This window comes from Sus scrofa, chromosome 14, assembly GCF_054392235.1.
Source record: "Sus scrofa isolate SSC_HxYL_T2T_F1_AM1 chromosome 14, Sscrofa_HxYL_maternal_Yorkshire_Landrace_v2.0, whole genome shotgun sequence".
In the NCBI taxonomy this organism is placed as follows: Eukaryota; Metazoa; Chordata; class Mammalia; order Artiodactyla; family Suidae; genus Sus; species Sus scrofa.
The window spans coordinates 23,644,210-23,669,710 of record NC_139396.1 but is presented as its reverse complement, the minus strand read 5'-3'; the positions used below and the strand labels follow the sequence as shown (position 1 = coordinate 23,669,710).

At 37.1% G+C, this 25,501-nt stretch overlaps 1 protein-coding gene across 12 annotated transcripts in view; it reads right to left on the bottom strand.

Annotated features, from left to right (window-relative positions):
* CNTNAP3 (contactin associated protein family member 3) overlaps positions 1 to 25,501 on the bottom strand; it is a 200,310-nt gene that overhangs the window by 7,360 nt on the left and 167,449 nt on the right. For all 12 annotated transcript variants that reach the window (XM_084994548.1, XM_021072822.2, XM_021072824.2 and 9 more), the window contains 6 exons: positions 19,775 to 19,945; positions 18,316 to 18,534; positions 15,166 to 15,405; positions 13,926 to 14,156; positions 12,166 to 12,299; positions 10,674 to 10,761 (listed from right to left, as the gene is read on the bottom strand). In XM_084994548.1, coding sequence (XP_084850674.1) covers positions 10,674 to 10,761; positions 12,166 to 12,299; positions 13,926 to 14,156; positions 15,166 to 15,405; positions 18,316 to 18,534; positions 19,775 to 19,945 — 1,083 coding nt within the window. The remainder of the gene's footprint in view (positions 1 to 10,673; positions 10,762 to 12,165; positions 12,300 to 13,925; positions 14,157 to 15,165; positions 15,406 to 18,315; positions 18,535 to 19,774; positions 19,946 to 25,501) is intronic.

The following is a 25,501-nucleotide window of genomic DNA, read 5'->3' as shown; positions in this document are numbered from 1 at the left end:
CTGTGGTGCATTTGCTCAGTGGGCATGAAATCTGACACAGGGTCCTTAGTTGTAGATTTGATGTTGAAACGTGTCAGTCAGGGAAGCCTCCATGTTCCCCACGCAGGAAACCATGTCAGTAGGACGCCCCTTTGGCATCTGCTGTCAAACTTCCTCCCACTTCACCCTGTGTGTAGACAGGCTCATTGCCTCTTTTTCTAACAATCATAAAGAGCTACCAAGAATTTACCATATGGCTCCCATAGGCTGGGCATTGTGCTAAGTGATTTACAGAGGTTATTTTTTTAATGCTCAAAACATAGCACTGTGGGTACTTTTATTCCTACTTGAAGTTAATAACATGGTTTAGTAAATTAAAGTCACTCAAGAAGGGGAGACTTGGATCCTGGCTGGTTGTAGTAATCCCTTTTTCACCAGGATACTGCCTCTTTTCTTATGTTAATACCTTTTGGGTAGGCTCATAAATGCTCACAAGTAAACAAGGGTCATTATATTATTACTATATTATATGCATTATTATATCATGATATTATACTTTCTTCCTTAATGAATGCACATGCCTTCCACGGAATAAGTGTTCTGGCTGGCAAAATAGCCATCTTTATGTCCACCCTGAGAATCTCTGCTCTGACCCAGTTCGTTGTGAAGCTGTAGTCAAACTCTTAGAGGACAACCTATATTTCTTTTGAGTTTGAGTTTTTCAGGGGCACTGCTTTTTTGTCTCCCTCTCCTGATAATCTAAATAATAATAAGTAGTTATGATTGGACATGTATCATCCAGTACATACACGCTAGATGCTGTGAAAAATAAAGGTGGTGGTGTTATAAAAATTAAAAAAGAATGAGGATTTAGAGCAGGATTTGCCTGGTGCTTCAGTTACAGAAGGTCCCTCTCCTTGGATCATCTGCCTCTCTCACGCAACACATGGAGAGCTCCTAGAGGGCAGTATCCCTGTCTTCTGCACTTAGCTTAGTGTCTGTTACACAGGATACATGCAATATAGATTTTGTAACCAAAGAATACTTTCAGTCTCATTACTACCCTTCTGTGGACAGTGTGCCTGCTGAATTTTATTTTATTTTATTTTATTTTATGTTTTTGGCCATGTGCACGGCATGTGGAAGTTCCCAGGCCAGGGATCGAACCCACACCACAGTAGTGACTCAAGCCATAGCAGTGACGATACCAGATGCTTAACTGCTAGGTCACCAGGAACTCCCCAAATTTTTGAAAATGTGGCATTCTCAAAGTGTGAGCTGAGAAATTCAGAGAACCTACCTTGTGTTAAAAGAGTACTCGAATTGGCTCCAACTAAGAATGCACATGCATAGTTGGCTGTCATCTTATGCCACTGAGTTTTGCTGAATGTCACGGTAACTGAACACATACTTATTGTCACTAAAATTAACCAACATGCCCTGAAGCTTCTATCTGAAGGGGGGCAAAATATGCCACCCACAAGGATGCCACTTTGCCAGAAGGATTAGTTACTTGAAAAACAGCAAGGAGAAGAAGGACACTGACCTCATTTTGTTCCTGAAAGCAGGAGATAAAACTCCCATGAAAAAGCTGCCTTCTCTGTACCAGGAGGAAAAATACATTTTTATGACCAGAAATGGGGAATCTAGCCCAGAGAAATCTGCACATACAAACTTTGTTAAAATAACCCCTATCTTCCTTAAGTTTCCTCCTGCATTTAACTTACTTTTTCACGACTGCTTTTTGTTCAGCCTATACTATAAATACTTGGGCCCATCTGCTTCTTGGGTTTTTATTTTCCTATAGGGGCTCCCATGTACATTTAAAAATCTCTGTTTTTCTCCTATTAATCCTTTTTATGTTAATTTAAGACCCTAAGAGAGGAGAGGTCAAGTTTTGCCTCCCCTACAAATTCATGGGGTAAATTTCTTTTTTTTTGTCTTTTTTTTTGAGGGGGGACACTCGCAGCACATGGAGGTTCCCAGGCTACTGGTCGAATCAGAGCTGCAGCTGCTGGCCCATGCCACAGCCACAGCCACAGCCACAGCAATTCAGGATCCAAGCCAATTCTGTGACCTACACTACAGCTCATGGCAATGACAGGTCCTTAACCCACTGAGCGAGGCCAGGGATGGAACCTGCATCCTCTGTTTCCACTGAGCCACAACGGGAACTCTTGGGATGAATTTCTTGAACCTTATTAACTTTTTTCCTACTAAATTTCATCTCTTTATTTCAGCCTGTCATTCCTGAAGGCCAAATATTTTATATCCTTCTTTCTTGTGACATGGAAAAGAGCTTTACCTTCAGGAAAAAAATAGCCTGACTTTGTGATTTTCACCACATGTGTTGGGAGTTGCTTGGGCTTACAAAAATTCTGTTCATGGTTTCAAAGTTGCAAAAGTAAATGTTTGTTATGTAAAAGACCTCTAAAAACAACTAAAATTGGGGGCATGCATTTGCATTCTTATAATCATAATAAACATCTTTCTGACATATACACCTATCTTGGCCAAGTTGATTATATGAGACATCAAAGAGCTTTATGCATGAGGAATTTCAGGTAGATTCTTAAGTACACTGAAGAAAAATGAGCTTAAAGCAACCTAACTAAAGGATTATCAATTAAAAGCGTACTTTAAAAACAGCATTACTTTTTAAATTTTGCATTCAGACATTTGTGTAATAACCTATATGGGAAAAGAATCTGAAAAGGAACAGATATATGTGTATGTATAATTGATTTACTTTGTTGTACACCTGGAACTAACACAACTTTCTGAGTCAACTGTCCCCCAATAAAATTCATTTTTAAAAATAAATAAATTAATTTTTAAAAAAGAAAGGCACCCTGTATACTTGAGAGAATATCAAGAAGAAATAAAATGGGAAACACTGCAGTGGTAACATAGGACTTTTGCAAGGCTAAAATACTGGGGAAAAAATTGAAGGTAAAATAAATTTTTGGCTGTTGGAGACTTGTGGTTGCCAAGCAGGAGGGGGAGGGAGTGGGATGGACTGGGAGCTTGGGGTTAAATCGATGCAAACTATTGCCTTTGGAGTGGATAAGCAATGAGATCCTGCTGTATAGTATGGGAACTATATCCAGTCACTTATGATGGAACATGATGGAGGATAATGTGAGAAAAAGAATATGTATGTGTGTGTGTGTGTGTGTGTGTGTGTGTGTGTGTGTGTGTGTGTGTGTGTGACTGGGTCTCTTTGCTGTATAGTAGAAAATTAACAGAACACTGTAAACCAGCTATAATGGAAAAAATAAAAATCTTTTAAAAAATAAAAATAATTTAAAATTCTTGGCTCACAAATGCCACACACACAAAAAAAATTTGCTGTTGGGCAAAAAAAAAGGAACTAGATAATACTCGTTTTCCTTGTTAAAGTCTGACATGAACACTACTAAGCAAAGGTAATAGAAGGAATCTAGGGCAGACGTTTATCACAATGAATTAGACCAATTTTGCGGAATTTATTATTTAAAGATAACCTAGCTTTAAAGGTCATCTTCATGTCTGTAGATAGCGGTATTACTAAAGAAAGAAAAATCAGTAGTATATTGTATTGCATTATATTTTCTTATAGTTCATGAGTCTATATTTAATATTTATACATGGATGTGAGTTTGTGGGTGTGAATGCGAATGGGTGGCTTTGTATGTACCCAAAGAGTCTATCATTAATGTGTAGCTCTAACTACATTATGCACATAGGTGTGGGTATAAGTATACATTGAAAAGTTTGGTGCTCACAGTTTCCTGTCATTTTTCCATTCCGAGGTCATGGTTTTGACTCATTTTTTCACTGCAGTAATTCTCTAATACTTTCTTCAGAGGGGATGCTTGGTTAATATGTAATCTCAATCCATTCCCAAAATGTCTTTTTAACCTTGTCAGATTAATTATATATTAAATGCTTGCAAGCATTCTTCTTAGCAGTATAACTATATATCATTCTATCATTTTAATCCTATTGTTGTAAATGAGAAATAGGATGCTGATGCCAATATCATTATTTTTCGTTGTAGCAACTTCTGTCTAGAAAGTCTGGAAGATTTTCCTCTTTGGTTTTGTAATTCAGTGATTTTCCCACAATTTTCCCAGATCTTTCTTTTCTCATCAGAATCCATGAATGCTTTTTCTTTTTCTTTTGAGGGCTACACCAGTGGCACATGGAAGTTCCTAGGCTAGGGGTTGAATTGGAGCTGCATCTGCCAGCCTACGCCACAGCCATGGCAATGCCAGATCCAAGCTGCATCTTCTAAGGCCACAACTTGTGGCAACACCGGATCCTTAACCCTCTGAGGGAGGCCAGGAATCAAACCTGCATTCTCACAGACACTGTGTTGTGTTCTTAACCCAATGAGCCACAACAGGAACTCCTTAATGAATGCTTTAAATCTGCAGCTCGGGTTTTCCTTTAGCTCAGAGAAAAAAAAAATTAATATGTAATTATCGTCTTTGTTTCTCCAGTTATTAGCATTAAGTTTCCTAGATCTAACTTCCAAATCCTTTTTATTTTCCCTCCTAATTTCTATCTCGTAATCTTTTTGCTCTGTGGTTTGAGACATTTCAGCTACATGATACTCCATGCCACTACTTAAGGATAATCACCGATGATTCTCTAATTCTCTCCTTTGGATCACCCACTGAAATTGTGGAAGTCATATTTATTTTAATTCCCTGAGTTTGTGTTTGTGTCTGTGATTTTGTTAAAATTTCCTTGAGTGCCAAGTTTCATCCTAGTTGTTTTCTGCCTTCTTTAAGAGCTCTGTTTTAATGAGGGAAATTTTATTTGTTGATGTTTTCTTCTCCCCCGCAACCCCCCGCCCCAGTTCTTGCGTTTAGATTTCCTTAGAAGTGGCATAATTATTTACCTATTTATTTATTGGTACTGCTTATTGGGACTCCATGGTTGGACATTTTCTATGATTTAAAGGATATATATTTTCAATTTTTTTGAGTATATATCTAGGGGTGGAATTTCCGGGTCATTTGGTAACTATGTTTAATGTTTTAAGGACCTGCCAAACTGTTTTTCTAGAGCAGCTGAACAGTTTTACACTCTCACCAGCAATTCACAGGAGTTCCAATTTCTCCATATCCTCTATAACACTTGTTACTGTCTGTCTCTTTTTGGTCACAGCCATCCTATTGGATATAAAATATCTTTTGGTTTTGATCTGCAATTCCGTGATAAATAATGATTTTGAACATCTTCTCTTGGTTGTCATTTGTGTATCTTCTTTGAAGAAATGTCTACTCAGATTCTTTGGCCATTTTTAAGTTATTCGTTTTATTGTTTAGTTGTAAGAGTTCTTTATATATTCTCTATAAATGTCCCTTATCAGATACATAACTAGCAAATATTTTCCTCATTTTCTGGGTTGTCTTTTCACTGTCTTCATAGTGTCCTTTGAATTACAGAGGCTTTTAATTTTTGATGTGGTTCAATTTATTTTTCTTTGCTGCTTGTGCTTTTGAGAATCCATGATCTAACCTAAGACTTTTGAGAAACATTTTCTAAGAAACCATTGCCTAATCAATGGTCATAAAGAATTTCAATTCTGTTTCTTTCTTCTTCTTTTTTTTTTTTTTTTTTTTTTTTTGGTCTTTTTAGGGCTGCACCTGTGACATACGGAGGTTCCCAGGCTAGGGTTCTAATCAGAGCTACAGCTGATGGCCTACACCACAGCCACAGCAACACCAGATCCGAGCCGCATCTGCGACCTATACCACAGATCAAGGCAACGCTGAATCCTTAACCTTCTGAGCAAGGCCAGGGATCGAACCTGCAACCTCATGGCTCCTAGTTGGATTCGTTTCTGCTGCACCACAATAGGAACTCCTATGTTTTGTTTTAAGAGTTTTATTTTAGCTCCCACATTTAGGTCTATCCTCCATTTTGAACTAATTTTTGTATATGGTGACTTTTAAGCTTGTGGATATCCAATTGGGCCAGTACCATTTGTTGAAGAAATTATTTTTTCTCCACTGAATGGCCTGACACCAGTGTTAAAAAGCAACTGACCATAAATATACTTTACATTTTGACTCAATCTATTCAATCTATTCCAATCTATGTCTATCTTTATGCCAATATTACATATTCATGATTGCTTACTGGGGCTTTGTACTAAGTTTTGAAATCATGAAGGGTGAGACTGCCAACTTTGCTCTTCTTTTCAAGATTGTTTTGTCTATTTGGAGCCTGTTCCATTTCCATATGCATCTTGAGATCGGCTTGTTAATTTTTGTAAAAAAAAGGCCATTTGAATTTGATAGGAATTGTGCTGAATCTGTAGATCAACTTTGGGAGCATTGCCATCTTAGCACCATGGAGTCTTTCAATCCATGAACAGAGATGTCTTTCCATTTATGTAGGTCTTCCATAATTGCTGCCCACAATATTTTGTGGTTTTCAGTGTACGTCTTGCACTTCTCTTGTTAACGTTACTATAGCAGTATTTGGTTCTTTTTGATACTTTGTAAATAGAATACATTCTTCATGTATTCTCATATTGCTCATTGCTAGTTTATGTAAATATAATAAATTATTGTGCGTTCATCTTGTATCCTTGCCAAAACTGTTTATTAGATCTAATAGCATTTATTCATGGATATCTTATGAGATCATGTCCTTTATAAATATGGGTAACTTTATTTTTTTTAATCTGGATACTTTTTATTCTTTTCTTTGCTTATTAACATCTCCAGTTTAAACCTGCTCTAAAATCTTGAACGAAAATGGTGAAAGTAGACATCCTTATCTTGCAGCTGATCTTAGGGGATGACTTCTATTATTTCACCATGAAGTGTGATATTAGCTTTGGGTTTTTGGCAGATGCTCTTTTCCACATGAGGAAGTTTCTTTTCATTCCTGATTTGTTCAGTGTTTTTATTATGAATGCATGTCAGATTTTTTCCAAATGCTTTTTCTGTGTCTACTGGGATGATCATGTGGTTTTTGTCCATTAGTCTATTTTTAAAAAAACTTCATTGAAGTATAGCTTATTTACAATGTTGTGTTAATTTCTGCTCTACAGCAAAGTGATTCAGTTATACTTTTTCATATTCTTTTCCATTATGGTTTATCACAGGATACTAAATATAGTTCTTTGTGCTGCTAAGTAGGGCCTTGTTGTTTATCCATCCTATATATAATAGTTTGCATCTGCTAAGCCCAAACTCCCAACTTACCTTTATTCCATCAATATGATGTATTACATTGATTTTTACCTGGACCACCTTTAAATTCCTGGGATAAATCTTACTTGGTCAGGGCATATAATAATTTTTATATGTCATTGGATTAGATCTGCTAATATTTTGTTGTGAATTTTTGCATTTACATTCATATTCCTGAAATTCTATAAACTTTTTGTATCTTCTATGTAAATTTCTTCTAAGTGAGGCATAGCATAGAAAATACTAATATATGTCACATAAGTCAATGGAGTTTTTAATATCAAAATTCTAGTCTCTCCATGCAGATCTCAGCAGATAATTTCCATAAATAATTCACTACTCAATTCTCATATATGGAGCTTCATTTCAACATACAATCCTTTAATGGATTTCTATTCCAAAACAAATAATTAGCCTACTAAGATTTATTCACATGACTGTATTGATTTGAACTATATTCAACCCATTGTATTCTCCAAGCAGAAAGAAACATCTTTAGTCTGCATACTTCTAAAACAGATTTTTTGTTTTGTTTTCATATTTTGGGTTTGTTATTTTGATTTTTTTTTAAATGCACAAAACCTAAAACCAACAGACTACCAATTATAGAAAAGTCTTTAGAAAAATAAAAGTTAGCAAAAATTGGGGAACTTTCCTTGGTGGTTATATCTTAAATCTCTCAGACCTTGGACCTATAAACCTTATCAGAGTTAAAACTACATAGAACATGAGAAATCTAAATATTTACATGTAAAGTGGGATTACATTGAAATTATTTTATAGTAACTGGAAAAACTTAACCTGAGTGATCATCATTAATAAGGTCATTGAAGAATGGGAAGAATAAGAGCATGTTAATTGGAAGACGATGTTGAAACTTTTTTCAAAGCACATTGGGATAAATAATAATAATGATTAATTAGATTGTTCATGGACTCTATTTTATTGCTTATATTTTATATTATAGCACAAATACTTTGAGGGCAGATACAGTAGCCAATGAAGTTTCAGCACATATGAGGGACCACCAATTTTTTTTTTTCTTTTTTGGCCACACCTGCATTACATGGAAGTTCCTGGGCTAGGGATCAAATCGGAGCCAGAGCTGTGACCTATGCCACAGCTACAACAATGCCAGATCATCAACCCACTGAGCCATAGCGGAAACTCTAGGCACCACCAAAAATTTTGGAATGAATGGATAACTCAGTGAGTTAAAATAGCTAACAAGAAATAGGTACTGGATAACTTGCTATAGTTTGGGACAACTCTCTTTGGAAAATTAAAGGTTACTTTTTGGCCAATCTATTGGTCTATTTTCCTGTAAGTTAGTAAAGGGAAGTTCTCCTTATTCTCCCCAAATCTGAATAGAATGTTGTAGTCCTCTTACACTCAGTAACTGATCTGAAAGTGGCAGCAGAACTAGAACAGAAGCCATCCTAAAATAAAGTTATCCAAAACATGAAAAGTTTTATTAGTCTTTGATCAAGATACATACCTCTAGGTACAGATGAAATGAATATTTATAATTGTATTAGATTCAATTGCTTCAGACTATAAACTTCATTGCTGAATTTCAACTTTAATTTTTATGGCCTGAGAGAGATGCTTTTGAACATATCATTCTTAAAATAAAAACATTAATATCTTTAATTACGTGCTATTGTCCTCTGTAGAGTAACTCAAAAGAAAATTTAAAAATCGATATAATAAAATTAATTATTTTACTTTTTAATTAAAACAATCCCCTTCATATAATGCAGTGATTTAATCAGTTTCCACAATCTATTGCCTATGCCTTTATAGATCATAAAGTCGAAGCTAAATGTCTTTAAGGAGATCCCTTTGTCAATTTCACACTTATAGACGGCAACTTTCTACTTTGGTCTTGTGAAGTTGTGTGTGGTCTGTGTTTGTTTTTGTTTATTGATCACATCTGATCTCAAGGCTGGGGAAAGAATGCAAAAAGACATCTATTCTGGCCACGGAGCAGGGATCAGCTAGAACCATCCCTCTACTCACAGACTGCACCCACTCCACAGAAGTACAGCTCTCATTCTGCTCAAACCAAGGATCACTTGGGCCAGAGAGCAGAGCACCCTTGGAGGGCACTAGGAGTCATACCATTTCCTCTGTCTGAAAAATAAGAAGTTATCATTTCACTGCCCATCATCTGTTTGAATGATAGTGAACTAAAGACATGATAGTTTTAATAGTTACTATGCGTCTCGATACATTTTGAACATTCATGTGCCTTCTCTAGCACTCTCAAGTTGGTGATGTCATCTATACATGGGGTAGAAAGAAAGAACCAAAATGTTCAAGGTACAAATGACTGAACAGCTGATAAAGTTTCCATCGATTATTTAGGACAAAACGGAGCCCTATGAGCAACAAGCACCAGAGCAGGAATAATAAACGTGCCACAAGAAAATGTCTCCTAAATAACATTTAAATATCAATAAAACATACAGTTTATATGTAATCAAAAAAAAAAAAAAAAAAAGAAACACCCTTCACGATTTGTTTTTATTTCAATGTAATTCTTGGTGACAAGGGGGAAAAAGGCATAGAGAGTTTGATGTCTAAATAGTAAAGTATGCTTTTACTTTGGCATTTTTATGGAGAATAACTGGCAGCCAGAAAGGATGTCTGTGGGATATTTAGGCTGTGATTTTCTGAGAGTAGCTGGGAGCAATAAACACATTTCACCTCAGCCCACAGGCAAGGGAGAGTCCAAGCCACAGCCCAAAGCTTATTCCTTTGCAAAGAGAAAATAAACAGCCTTTTCTCATCTTTTCTTTTCTTTTTTTTTTTTTTTTTTTTTTTTTGTCTTTTTGCTATTTCTTTGGGCTGCTCCCGTGGCATATGGAGGTTCCCAGGCTAGGGGTCCAATCGGAGCTGTAGCTACCAACCTACGCCAGAGCCACAGCAACGCGGGATCCGAGCTGCGTCTGCAACCTACACCACAGCTCACGGCAACGCCGGATCCTTAACCCACTGAGCAAGGGCAGGGACCGAACCCGCAACCTCATGGTTCCTATTCGGATTCGTTAACCACTGCGCCACGACGGGAACTCCTCTCATCTTTTCTTAAACAATCTAGATTTACATCTAGATTTATCATTAAGTGATTTCTGCATTTGACCCCTGATTACTATAGAATTTGTGAACTTGATGTCTGCTTTGATTTTGTCTTTTGTGAATTGTTAGAAAAATGTCATGTTTCATTATGCTTGATTGCTGAGTGAGAGGGTAAGTGTGGAGGCATTTTCAAGGAACGCCCCTGTTCAACTCCAGGCAACACTTACTCGTGATTATATATGCACTTAGACAGGAGTACAAGCTTCTACCTTGATTGTCACTCACTGGGAAATCATGAATATGTCAAGAAGCTTTTTAGAGCAGGATGAATGCTTCCTGTGTTTGCAGAGTGGCACTCCTGATCCATGTCACGGGGCAGAGGGGGTGGGGGGGCCCTTTTCCACTTACCTAAAATTGTCCCCAATATAAGGGATTTGACAGCATTGAATTCCGTCCCCGAAGACAGGATGGCTTGTCTCCTTGCATTTTGGTTCACCTATTAAATGTTCCACATGATGCAAACATCAAAATGATGAGCAATTTTGATGATAAGAGGATGGAAATCAAAGGGAAACCAAGAAAAATGATAAAAAAAATAAGCTATATGTTCATGCTATCACAAATGTTAAAGGAGAAAACTGCCTTTTATTATTATTATTACTATTATTATTATTATTATTATTATTATTATTTTTGGCTTTCTAGGGCCGCACCCTCTGGCATATGGAGGTTCCCAGGCTAGGGGTCTGATCAGAGGTGAAGCTGCCAGCCTACGCCACAGCCACAGCAACCCCACATCCAAGCTGCGTCTGTGACCTACACCACAGCTCATGGCAACACTGGATCCTTAACCCACTGAGCGAGGCCAGAAAACGAACCTGCAACCTCATGGTTCCTAGTCGGATTCGTTTCCACCGAGTCACGACGGGAACTCCTAAGAAAACTGTTTTATAAACATTTTTTATAATATCTCAAATTCCACTTCACCCATTGCCCATCCCTTTCCCCTACATCTGTCTTCATGATTTAAGTATCTATAATTGGTACAATCCACAAAGAGATGCAATAGCTATTTTGAACCTCCAAGTTTTTACTTATTTAGAAAGGGAATTTGTAATATGAGCAGAAAAATGTATTATTCATACAGATTAGATATAAAAGATGATTCTTCAAAACTCAGTGACAATGCATAATTGAAGCACTCTGAGGTTTTTCAAAATGCATTCCCACTTTAAGCAAGATCTTGCTTTTTCCTTGTGTTTACATTTCTGTAGCATTTGTTCTTTTGTTATCCAATGGGAATAGGTTCCCACTGGAATATCTCCAGGAGCCACTATGACCAACTAGACAATATTTCCCAACCAAATAAAGCAAAACCAATGAAGACAGTTTGGTATTTTATTTTATTTTTTGTCTTTTTGCCTTTTCTAGGGCCGTTCCCGTGGCATATGGAAGTTCCCAGGCTAGGGGTCCAATCAGAGCTATAGCCACCGGCCCATGCCAGAGCCACAGCAATGCAGGATCTGAGCCGCGTCTGCAACCTACACCACAGGTCACGACAACCTCAGATCCTTAACCCACTGAGCAAGGCCAGGGATCGAACCCGCAACCTCATGGTTCCTAGTTGGATTCGTTAACCACTGCACCACGATGGGAACAGTTTGGTATTTTAAATGGTTAAATATTAATAATAACTGTTGACAGGTTGCTAAACACACAAACATTGCTAAACAAAACAAACACTTTGACTACATTTCCTGTCCTAGGAAGACTCCTGGAAGAACAGTGCTGAATGTGTATCTCTCTTATTGGAATTTATTATCAAATTTTTGCTCTAGATCATACTTTCTGAGCATCATAATTTGAATCACTGTTGCTGTTGCTGAGTTTACCAGCTTACCTTGACAAAGACCACTGCTGCTTCTCTGTTAATTGTCACCTGATGGAGCTGCCCATCTGCCAGATTTTTAAGACCAAAGTTTAAAACATCAGGTTCTTGGTGTCTGTCAAGCTTATACCTGATCTGCAAACTTCCTAAAGAAGAAGAAAATGACATTTTAAACTACAATAGAACTTTATACAGTCAATACAGATTCTAAGGTAAATGCACTGACTTTTTAAAAAATTATTAAGTTTTTTTTAATTTATTTTTTTTAAATTTAATACCATTTGAATCTATGGAACATTTACTTGAGCACAACAATAGTTCCTTTTCCTGGACTAGTAATCATTTATGTGCTGTTCTGGGGCCAAATTCAGAATCAAATTGCTCAGTTTTAAAATCAAGACCATGTGATCGTTCTCCAAGTTCTTCCATTTTCCTTAACCAGAGGACAAAGTCTAAGTGAAGCTTATGAAAATGCCAAGCTAGGCTGGAAGTTAATTATTCATGTGGTATTCATATTAGTAAATGGTAAAACCTCAAGCTATACTGCAGTAACATTCAGTTTCTATAAGCAGAACTTCTTTTAATGGGATTTATTTTAATGCATTTTAGTGTATCACTGATATTCCCATAAGTAATCTTTTTTTTTGCACAACCAGAAATGTTCTCCAATGTTTCTGCCATAATCAAGAAGCAGCAAAAGGAGAGAAGCGATCTGCTACAATATCCAAATCTTCATAGGCACCCACTGCTCTCCTTCAAAGATGCACCCTCTAGCCGGTCACTCTGATACCACCTGTACCAGATTATCAGTCAGAGATCATAGGAATCTTTTCCAGAAGTTAAGTTTCTCCCTTGATTCTCTGGGAAACAAGGTTAAAGCTTGGTTCTGTTTTCCAACTGGGAAAGCCTTGATTCTGTTTCCTAACTGGTGGTCACGGGCAGGTAACTCGTATCTCCCTTTTCTTTGTCTGCAGACAGGACATGACTGACTTCCCAACCACTGATGGGTGAGAACAATCATACTGACTGTGCTCATGAAATTGGCTTTTACATAGTTTAATGCACTTCCTCACTTCCAAGGAGGAGGAAGTATTTGCCATGTAAAAAGCTGAGAGATCATCTTTCAAAATGAACTGAAGTACTAATTTATTCATGTGCAGAAGGAAAGACCCCCTCATGATAACAAGAAGCCCAGCTGAACATCAAACACATAAAATGAACAGACGTTTATGGAAGAAAGCCACCTAAATTTAATCACTGAAATGTTGTTTTTTTTTTTTTGTTTTTGTTTTTTTTTGTCTTTTGTTGTTGTTGTTGTTATTGTTGTTGTTGTTGTTGTTGCTATTTCTTGGGCCACTCCCGCGGCATATGGAGGTTCCCAGGCTAGGGGTTGAATCGGAGCTGTAGCTGCCAGCCTATGCCAGAGCCACAGCAACACAGGATCCGAGCCGCGTCTGCAACCTACACCACAGCTCACGGCAACGCCGGATCGTTAACCCACTGAGCAAGGGCAGGGACCGAACCCGCAACCTCATGGTTCCTAGTCGGATTCGTTAACCACTGCGCCACGACGGGAACTCCTAATCACTGAAATGTTAACTTGAGTGAGAAGCACTTGGGGTTATAATGAAAAATGAACCAGCCCTAATAACATGAGAGTTATAGAGCATGCACTGTTTTTCCTGGTGTGTAGTTTAGCACTGGAAGGGCCCTCACATTAAGATCCTAATGTTCCAAGTCAGTCTTCGTGTTCTTGCGGTGAAGACACTCACCATTCGGGGCGAGGATAACTGAAAGGTATTCCTCATGGAAGGAACTCACATAGAGCAGTAAACTGGGCGTCGCTGTGGTCCGGAAGCTCAGGGTGACCGTCTCTCTAGTCAGTGTCAGATCCTCATGAGATAAGACTGCAAAGGAGCTGGAGTTCTTATCGAAGGTGTGATTGTAATGCTCCTGAAAATTGTAGATAACTGAAGAGCCAGTTCCAAAATAGGCAGAAATCTCTGGAATGACATGCACATTTTGTTGTATTAGCAACAGGTAAGCATATGTGTCTTGTTTGATGCACCTTTATGTATATTTAAAGAACATCTCTAATCTTTCAATATCTCAAAAGAGAAAAAATGGTATTCTTTGTTTTTTTTTAACTAAAAATTTTAAGATTAAAAACAAAAAAGTGTAAACAAAAAGTTTTGTTTTTGTTTTTGGTTTTTTTTGTCTTTTTAGGGCCCCATCCATAGCATATGGAGGTTCCCAGGCTAGGGGTCCAATTGGACCTATAGCCACTGGCCTTCGCCACAGCCACAGCAATACCAGATCCAAGCTGCGTCTGCGATCTACACCACAGCTCACGGCAATGCTGGATCCTTAACCCACTGAGGGAGGCCAGGGATCAAACCTGTATCCTCATGGATGCTAGTCAAATTCTTTTCTGCTGAGCTGCTCATAAAAAGGCACACCCATAAAAAGATAATTAACCTTTCCATATTCCTGTAACTCAGAACTGGGTAACCATATTTTATTATTGCCCCTGGGAGTTCCCTGGTGGCTCAGTGGGTTAAGGATCTGGTACTGTCACTGCAGTTGCTCCTGTGGTGTAAGTTCGATCCCTGGGTCAGAACTTATGCATGCCTGCGGGGGCAGCCAAAAAAAAGTGTTAAAAAGTATTTTATTGTTGTCTCCAAAAGGCCTCATCATAGATTTATAGAAGATTAAATGTCCATTGGAAAAATACAGTTAAAAGTTATTGCTCTCCTTGAGATGTCGCATTGATGACCCTCTGAGAAAGTCACAGAGGAGGACATCAGCTCTAACAGAAGCAAAGACTTCTCAAGAAAACAAGCACACCTCCTCCCAAGTGAAATGGAGGCATTCAGAACAAAAACAATTTTATTTCAGTGAATTATAGAGAATCCCCTTGTCCTCTCTTTCCAGCATCAAATGCCAGAAACGGTCTCCATAGTTCTCAAGAGTCCCACACTTCCTCTGTGTCCTGCTCTCTGTCCCACTCACCATTCTCGCAGAAGGGCCCATCATATGCAGAGGAGGTGCAGTCACAAGTGATCCCTCTGTGCTTTTCTCTGCACCTCCCTCCATTGCGACACAGGTGTCCGTAGCTGCTGCAGTGTCCTGGACAACCTGGCTCCACTCCTGGCGTCATCGTGGCTCTTTCTTCCAGATCCAGGGCCAGCCCATTCAACTGCAGAGACCGCATGCATCCCAGAAAACCTCTCTGTCTGCCGGCTGTTCCACCTACGAAGCAAACACTGCAAATGCCAACATGATCCTGGGTGTCAGTCTGACATTTCCTCCCCACTTCGAACCAAGGCCAATTCGAATAACGACAAAAAAGGGAACTGTTCATGAATATAATCCTGAAAACAAAAGCTATGGTCAAAGGTTAAGAATCATCAAACGACACTGAATAAACCATCAACAAAAATATTTTTAAGGTGAACTTCATAAATATTTATTCTAAAAATACTTCTTTCAGTTATATTGGAAAAGACATCTTTTTACATTTGTTCCTTCCTTAAAGAGCAAAATAAAAAACCACTGATCCTTTTAAAAGTTTAAATTCATAAACAAGGACATGCACGATAAATGCTTTATAGTTGAAAATCTTTGCAATGTAATATACATTATAAATTTGAAATACATAAATGTGTATATGTATTTTATATAATGTATAACGAATGTGTATATATTTTCATAATATATGCATCTAATGTATAATACATTACAAATTTATATATTTGTATAATATATATTACAAATTTATATAAATTTATATATGTATTGAAATTTAACACATATGCATACAAATTACATATATATGCATATAAATTATAACATGAATAATTGTAATACATATATGAATAATTATAACATATATATGAATAATTATAACATATGTGTATATATTTGTACATGTATATATATAAAATGCTAATTCTTATATATATATATATAAAATACTAATTATTACTTAGAAGAAGTCTCAGTAATAAAGCTGTGAAAAGGAATTGAGGCAAGAACAAAGAAAGAGAAGGCAGAAGGGGTAAAACCAAAATTTAAGACCTCAGGCCTTCCTTACTCCATCCTGCTGGCTCTGAGTTCAGGTGGTATAACATAAACTAAATAATATATACCTCTCTATTTTTCTATCTAATTTTTCACGTGAGCCTAATAAACATGGGAGCTCATTAGTCACTTGGAGTGCTTGCTAAAAACAGATTTTAGATTCATTCCAAAAGATTCTGATCCAGTGTGCCTGGGGTAGGTATGCCAAATCTGAATTTTCAATTTACTCCTCAGGTTTTAGAAACATTATCTTAGTGAGAACACTACTTCCAGGTAGATTTCCACGCATGCTTTGCTCCTAAAAATTCCACTAATTAATCCTCAGGATTATAAATTAGAAAATAAAATTATTTAATTTGATTCACAGTTCGATAACGTAAAGTGAAGCCTCGACTCAGTAAGAAGTAGCTGTGCCTGAAGCTGGGTTTTATGGTGCCATGGGCTGTAGAGACACACACACACACACACACACACGCACGCGCACGCTTAAATTCACTGAACATTAGTCCCTGGGCACTGCTGTAGGTATCTCTTGGCAAAGCAAAGCGTGTGCTAATTTGTGATTTATATCAGTTTTTAATTGGACCGTGTCCTTATTTACTTTAAAATAAGTGAGAAAAGACCAAGTGAGAGCTACTTTGTTAATCTTAGTTTCCAAATTAGAATAGAGTTGTTTAAAAAGTAATGTAGCAAAACTTATTCCTCCCTTTGGGAAAAACAAACAATAATAAAGAATAAACAAGTAAATTAGAGGAGAGATTCCTACTATCCAAAGCTTTAAAGAACAGAGAGTGGGAAAAATGAGCCAGCCCTGGTTCTAAACATGGCATTTGCAATAAGAGAGCAGCACAGGGTGGAGATCAGGACGGAAAGGAACCAGGTGCTGGGCTGGGGAAAGTCCTGCTGCGCAGAGTCACATAAGGCTACCTTTACCCCCCTGGTCGGCTATGATCTGCTTTTGAGAGGACACTGGAGGATCTTGTCATAATTACAAGGCTGGTTCTCTATCTACACTGAGAAGTAAAATAAGAGAAGCAGATAAAATTTGCACATTGTCTTATAAGTAGATGGATAAGAAGTGAAACAAACATAAATTGTCTATGGTATTGAGGGCAAGCTTTGGGATCAGTCCAACACGGCTTGGATTTCCCTATGGTTGGGGTTTCTGTGGCCAAGTCACTTGATCTCTCTGAGCCTCCATTATCTCATCTGTAAAGTGGGTACAATAATTGATGGAAAAGATACTAATACCAACTGAACTCTTGGTACATGGTGTCTGTGTGGCTGAACCACACTGACTCCATTTGTCAGCTCCATCTTAGGCCAGCAGTCCCACTCCCTTTCCTTCCTCTCAAGGAATGCACCAAAGCCAGATAATCAACTTTTACCCTCCCCTTCTGCTGACAGAAAAACTAAAGAATGCTTTTGGCTGATGCCGATGGTCACCAGATCCTCCTGGGAGAGGAAAAAATCCCAGTTCCCCACAGTGCATGATGTGCTGCTCACTTGATAGATTCTATTTTTAGCTTTGACCCCTTGAAGTCCCCCTGCACCCCTTTCTATGCCTCAAAGCACAGCTGCAAATGCCTCTGGATCAATATCCACCTGATCCTGCCTGGGTGGAAGTTACACATAATAAAACTTCATAATTGCACTTTATGGAGTTTTCAATATCTCTGCCTCCAACCATTGTCATTATCGCTACTTTTTAAAAATATATATATTTTATTTTTATTAGGGTACAGTTGATTTATATAGTGTCATTTTCTGTTGTACAACATAATGACCCAGTCATATATATGCATTCTTTTTCTCATCATACCTTCCATCATGTTCTATCCCAAGAGACTGGATATAGTTCTCTGTGCTGCCCAGTAGGACCTCATTGCTTATCTACGTTAAATGTAATAGTTGCATCTACCCCCCAAACTCCTTGTCCATCACACTCCCTCCCCCCTTCCCCTTGGCAATCACAATTTGTTCCCTATCATCATACTTTGCGGTGATGCACATGACATTACTTTGATTTCTCTTGGTGCACCTCTGCACTCACAGCACAGCTCAGTTAGAAGCACTCACCCACGAAGAGCTGGCTGTTGAGCTGCAAGCGGGCATGCCCATCCGCTGGGGCGGGCTGGGTCTGGCGGGGGAGCTGATCCACTTGAAGGGATGCTTCTTTAATGTTCCGCTCTGCCTTCACGTGATGCCACCGATTGTCATTAAAGGGAGTGGGGGACGGCACCGTGACCTCACAAGGCCCATTCCCCACATCAAAAGAAAAGGTCACTTCTGCAGGGGCTGGAAATAAAGACAGAAGAAGTGCTCAAGTTCATTCACAGGGGAGAAAATTTAGTCTTGAGTAGACCAGAAAAAAAGCACAATGACATGCTCCTTAGGAAAGGAGACCGTGATTTAATGCAGACAAATGTCACTAGGAGGTGGTTAGGGGCAGGGGAATAAATCTGAATCTGGAGAAAGAAAAGCAAAGCTGATTTTAACATATTTCTCCCCAGAGTTTACTATTCATCTTGCTAAGCCCTAAGCAGTTGAGATATTTACCTATAGAAAGAAAACTAATGTTTGACCTGATTTCATACCTATAAGTGAGTTTATTTAAAGGTGGTTTAAATCTTCATTTTTTTTTTTTTTTTTTCCTTTTTCGGCATATAGAGTTTCCTAGACTAGGGGTCTAATCCGAGCTGCAACTGCTGGCCTACGCCACAGCCATAGCAACACCAGATCTGAGCTGTGTCTGTGACCTACACCACAGCTCACAGCAACACTTGATCCTTAACCCACTGAGCAAGGCCAGGGACTGAACTCACATCCTCAGGGATACTAGTCAGTTGTCACCACTGAGCCACAACAGGAACTCTAAATTTTTATACGGTTTTAGAAGAACTATGTGAAATTCAGATTCAGTAAGAAATTAAGCTTTGCCTACATAAGAAAGCAATATGACTAGTCAGTTAAGACACAAAATTTTGTGATTTAGTAAACAGTTGTTTCATCCATTTGGCTTAATACCATAATTGCACATAGAACTAAGACAGCCAGGAATTGTGTAGACAGACTGGTGTGTATTTCATGAATCACTGTTTAACTTTCTATTAAAAATAATTATTTAAAATTATTGACTTTTAGGAGTTCCCATCACAGCACAGCAGAAACGAATCCAAATAGGAACCATCAGGTTTTGGGTTTGATCCCTGGCCTCGCTCAGTGGGTTAAGGATCCGGTGTTGTTGTGAGCTGTGCCGTAGGTTGCAGACATGGCTCAGATCTGGTGTTGCTGTGGCTGTGGCGCAGGCCAGCAACTGCAGCTCCAGTTAGACTCCTAGCCTGGGAACCTCCATATGCCACAGGTGCAGCCCTAAAAAGCAACAAACAAACAAAAAATAAAATCATTGACTTTTAGCTTTTAATAAAGAAATTCAGTTGACAAAGGAAGCATGGCCATAAATCAGGGATTAGGTTACTAAAGAGGTTATTGCTAATTACTGAGTACCCAGTGGCTTGGTCCAGAGTGAGCCCCTCACCTCGTAGCTCTAGCCTAATGAAGTCTGTGATCCCCAGGTTCTCTACAAACACCCCTGAAGAAGCTGTGGTCTTAAAAAAGAAAGACACGTCAGCACTAAGCTCTCCTCGGAATGTAGGGAAATGAAGATATGACGTCTCAGTATTGAAGGAAGCTGAATTCCAAAATGAATCTGTTTACAAAAAGAAAAAAAAAAGACAGTAAAAATAACAATGCAACAAAGCAAGTATCAATTACATTTTATATTTCTAGCACTTTAATCATTCAGTGCATTATCTATACAAGCGTTCATTTGGAGCTTCTTCTGGACAGGTAACCGTGACCTAAATGTCCAAATAGTGATTCCTTTGAAGATGAAAAATCTTGACATAGCTACAATTGAGTGGAGAGATATTCACTTTGGAAATGGCCTTCAATTTTTTTTTTTTTTTAAAACAGTATTATTGTTTAAATTATCATGGAGTGAAATTGATTCCTGGGGAACACACAGTTTTATAAACTTTAATACTTGCTTGAATTTATGTAACCATCACCAAAATCAGGATAAACAATGGTTCCATCACCCCCCCCCCCAAATTCCCTCTTGCTATATCCTTATAGCACACCATCCACCCACCCCGAAGTCCTGGCAATCATGAACTGGTCTCTGTCCCTATATAGTTTTGCCTTTTCCAAATAGCCCATAGACAGAGTCAAGCCGTATGCAGTCCTTTGAGATCGGCTTCTTTCACTCAACAAAAACTTTGAGATTCATTTAAGTTGTTGTGTGTTGACATCTGTTCCTTTTTACTGCTCTGTAATATCCCATCACATGGATGTGTCATGATTTGTCTACATTTGTCAACTCTACTCTCTAGAGTTGTTTCTAGATTTTGGCCAATTATAAATAGAGCTGTACAAACATTTGCATAAAGATTTTTGGGTAAACATATGTTATCATTTTTCTAGGGTAAATTCCTGGGAGTATAATTCCTGGACTGTATATGGTAAGAATATTTTTAATTTCATAAGATACTGCCAAACAGTTTTCCAGACTGGCTATATCATTTTTAATTCCCATCAACAATGTACAAGTGATAGAGTTGGTTCATATCTTCACTAGCATTTGGTATTGTTAGTATTTTTTTTTTCATTTTAGCAATCCAAATTGGTGTATAATAGTACCTCATTGTAGTTATAATTTGCCTTCCCTAATAGCTAGTGATGTTGAACATTTTTTATAGTGTTTATTTGTCATTCTTCCTCTTTAGTGAAGTACGATCATCTTGGGAGAACTGACATTTTTCCTATGTTGAGTGGTCCAGAGTCTTCCAATGCATTAACATAGTATATCTCTCCATTTATCTAGATTTTTAAAATTCCTTTCTTCAGTATTTAGTCATTGTTTTGGTTTATAGATCTTATACATTTTTGTTAGATATATACCTAAGTATGATATTCTTTGGTTGAAAATGATATTGTCTTGTAAATTTTGGTTTTCAACTGCACGTTGCTAGCATCTATGATTAATTTGCCTGTGTTGAACTCATATCTGTAATCTTAATGAGCTCACTTATAAGATCTAGTAGAGTTTTTTTTGTTTTTGACACATTCCTTGAGGTTTTTCTATGTAGATAACCATATGCATATCTGTGAATAGTTTACTTTCTTGCTTTCCAGTCTGTATGCATTTGTTTTCTTTCTTACATTGTTTCCTTGGCTAGGACTTCCTGCATGATAAAAGTTATTGAATAGGAAAAAAAAAAATAGTTGAATACAAGTGATGAGGTTGGATAGCCTATCTTGGGGGAAAACATTCAGTTTTTCACCAATAATTATGATGCTAGCTGTTTTGTATAGATACTATCTTACTAGGCTGAAGAATTTCCCTTTTTTACCTAGTTTGCTAACAATTTTATTATAAATGTTATTCTGGTATAAATTATCATGTTGAATCTGTTATTATAATAATTCAAATTATAATGTTCATATTAATTGATATAGAAAAGGCATCTGGCATTGCCTCTCTTCCTTAGACTGTTCATACGGTAGAGTACATTGATCATTTTCCAAATACTGACTCAGCCTTGCATCCTGGGATAAGCTGCAGCTGGTGGTGATATCTTCTTTTGAATATTCCTGGATTATTTACTAAAGTTTTGTTAGGATTTTTGCATCTATGTTGGTGATAACATTACTGCTATTTATCATTTTTTTGAACTTTTCTGGTCTAGTTTGGATATCAGAGCAATGATCTCCTTGAAATGCTGGAAAGAAATTCCTTCTCTATTTTCTGAAAGAGACTGTGTAGATATGATATTTGGTATTTGGTAGAGTTCACTATTGAGACCATCATGGTCCAGATTGCTTTTACAGAAAGTTTCTAATTATAAATATATTCCATTAATACTGTTAGATCCACAAACAGTTGTATGTTTCATCCTGTGTGTTTGTTAGTGATTTTCAAGGAATTGGCCCATTACATCTATGTTATAGAGTTATATCTATAGAGTTGTTTATGATGTACCTTTATTATACTGTTGATATCTGAGGAGCCTCTAGTGTTACCCTAACTCTCATTTCTCATATTGGTAATTTTTATCTTTTTTTTTTTTTTTTTGGATAGTTTTGTTAGAGGTTTATCAGTTTTATTAATCTTTTTAAAAATCATTTTTTTGTTTTTAATAGATCTTTACGTGTTCCGCTTGTAATTTAATTGCTTTGTATTCTTATCCTTATTATTTCCTTCTTTCTGCTTGCTTTAGGTTTATTTTTTTCTTCTATTTCTAATTCCTTTTGGTGAAAGCTTATATTACTGAATTGAGATCTTTTTTCTTTCATATCAGTATAAATATCCCTCAAAGTACTGCTATAACTGCGTATCACCAACTTTGAAATGGTACATTTTCATTGTCATTTGTGTCAATATAGTTTATCTATCTATTGACACCGTGTTTAATTCAGGTATAATTTAACAGCTTGGTGTTTAATTTTTAAGTGCTGGGAAACTTTCTCGCTATCTTTGCTATTTATTTCTAATTTAGTTATGTCAGAGAATGGATTTTGTAAGATTTAAATTACTTAATACCGTCTAAAGTTTGTTTTATGGCACAGAACAGACTGTATCTGAGTTGAAGATTCAAGTATATTTGAAAAGAAAGTATATTCTAATGTCGGTATGTATTCTATAAATATCATTAGATTCAGTTGGTTTCTGGTGATGTTCAGGTCTTCTATGTCCTTGCTGATTTTCCTGCTATTAATTCCATAGGTTAATGAAAGGAGTATTGGTCTCTTTAATCATAATTATGGATTTTTCTATTTCTTCCTTCAGTCCTGTCAATTATTGCTTTGTGTTTTTTGAAGCTCAGTTATTAGCATAAACATTTAAGATTCTTTCTTAGGTCTTCTTGTTCCTTTAAAAAATATTTATAAATATTTATTCCTGGAGTTCTCATCATGGCTCAGTGGTAATGAATGAGACTAAGAACCATGAAGCTGTGGGTTTGATCCCTGGCCTTGCTCAGGGGGTTAAGGATCCTGCGTTGCTTTGGCTGTGGTGTACCTCTACCCTGGGAACCTCCATATGCTGCGGGTGCAGCCCTAGAAAAGGCAAAAACACACACACAAAAAAAATTGTTCTTTTTTTTGGTTTCCAAGCAAAATTTTTAATATAGAAAGTCCAGTTTTCCTTAAATTTGTGTTTTTGTAGTATATAGTTTTCCCCATCATTTTCTTTTATTATGTCATTATATTTGAATTTCTTGTACACAGAATATAGCTGAGTCAAAACAATTTGCCTTTTAACTGGTTAATTTAGATCACTTATATTAAATATGAATGTTGATATACTAGGTCTATCATTTTATTATTTTTTTCTCATTTGTTCTCTTTTTTTTTTTTTTTCTTGTTCCCCCCTTTCTGTCTCTTTTTGGATTATTTCAACATTTTCTTCAGCATTCTATTTGTATTTGTCTATTGGTTCTTTTAGGGACTACTACATATACTTAACTTTCTCAGTCTGCTTAGAATCTGTGTTTTAACCACTTGAAGTGATTTGTAAAGACCTTGGCAACAATTTTGTCCCTTTACTTACTCCTGTTTACACTGTCGTTTCCATATGATTACATCTACATGAAACAAAAACCCTGAGAAATAGCATTGTATTTTTTGCTTTCAATCCTCAGATATATTTAAAATAACTCAAAAGAAAAATAATTTATTAAGTTTACCCTGGCATTTATCTAATGCTGATTTTTTATTTCTGAAAATCCAGATGTCCTTCTGATATCACTTTCTTTCTATCCAAGAAACTTCCTCTAGAAATTCTTTTAAAGGATGACTTCTAGCAATGAATGCTTTTAGTTTTGAGGTTTTTTCGAATTTTACTGATTCCTAAAGGACATTTTTGCTGCATATAGAATTCTGGACTAACAATTCTTTGCTTTGGGCACTTAGCTACTCTCTCCTGGCCTCCATCTTTCTGGCAAGAAACTCAGTGTCATTTGAATCTTGTTCCCCTATAGGCAGTGCATCATTATTTTCTCTGGCTGATTTCAAATTTTTCTCATTGTCTTTAGTTCTCAGCAGTTTGATTATGATATGTCTAGACGTGAATTTATTTGTGTTTATCCTGTTTCAGTTTCATTCAACTTCTCAAGTCTCTCTTTTGCCAAACTTATAAAGTTTCCAGCCATTATTTTTTCAAATATTTTTTCAACATCCGCATTCTTCCCTCCCTTCCTCTGGAAATTTAATTACATGAATGTTATATCTTTTATTATTAACCAACAGGTCCCTGAAGCCCTGTTCATTTTTTTTTTTCCAATTTTCTTTCTTTCTCTTAAACTGGATAATTTCTATTTATCTTCAAGGTCATTGACTGTTTCATCTCAGATCTACCAGTTAGTCTATCCAGTGCATTTTTTTTATTTCTGTTACTGCACTTCTTAGTTCTAAAGTTTCCATTTAGCTCTCCTTTATATATCCTATTTCTTTGCTGAAATGTTCTCCTTTTTCTATTTGTTTCAAAAGCATTTATTATTACTTGTTAGGGTTTTTTGGTGCAATACCTGTTTTAAAGTCTTTATCAGATAATTCTAACCCTGTGTCATTGGTAGCTGTTGATTACTTTTTCTCATGCAAATTTAGCTTTTGCTGGTTCTTTATATGCTAAGTAATTTTGGATTATTTCCTAGATATTTAAAATATGATGTTAACAAATTCTGGACTTTGTTTAAATTCAAGGATCATACTGATATTTTTCTTATTTTGCAGGCAGCTGGCTTGGTTAGGATCTGGCGATGTATTCCAGCCTGCCTTCTGTAGGCTCTGAGGGCTGTCCAGTTTTTGAGCATCTGCAGTACTATTCAGATCTGCCTCACCTTTGCACCACTCAGTGACCAGTCTGAGCTCTGGGCTGCAGCCTCTTAGTTCAGTTCTCAACTTCTTTGGTCTATAATTAGGACCAGATCCAGGCATGCATAGTTCTGAGGTGAACCCAGGACTTCATAAACAACTTATGACATCTCTTTCCTGAAGGCTTCCCTCTCTGTGCTCTTCCAGGTACTTGTCAGTTCCCTGGGGCTCCCTTTCCAATAATACAACCAGAAAACTGAGGCTCTATGTAGCCTGCTTTATTGTGCTCTCTTATGCACTTCTGCATCTGTATCCATGTCTGTTGCCAAGTGATGAGTGAACAGAGAAAGAAAACAGAAGTAACATGAGTCTGTCACTGTCTTAGAGCCAG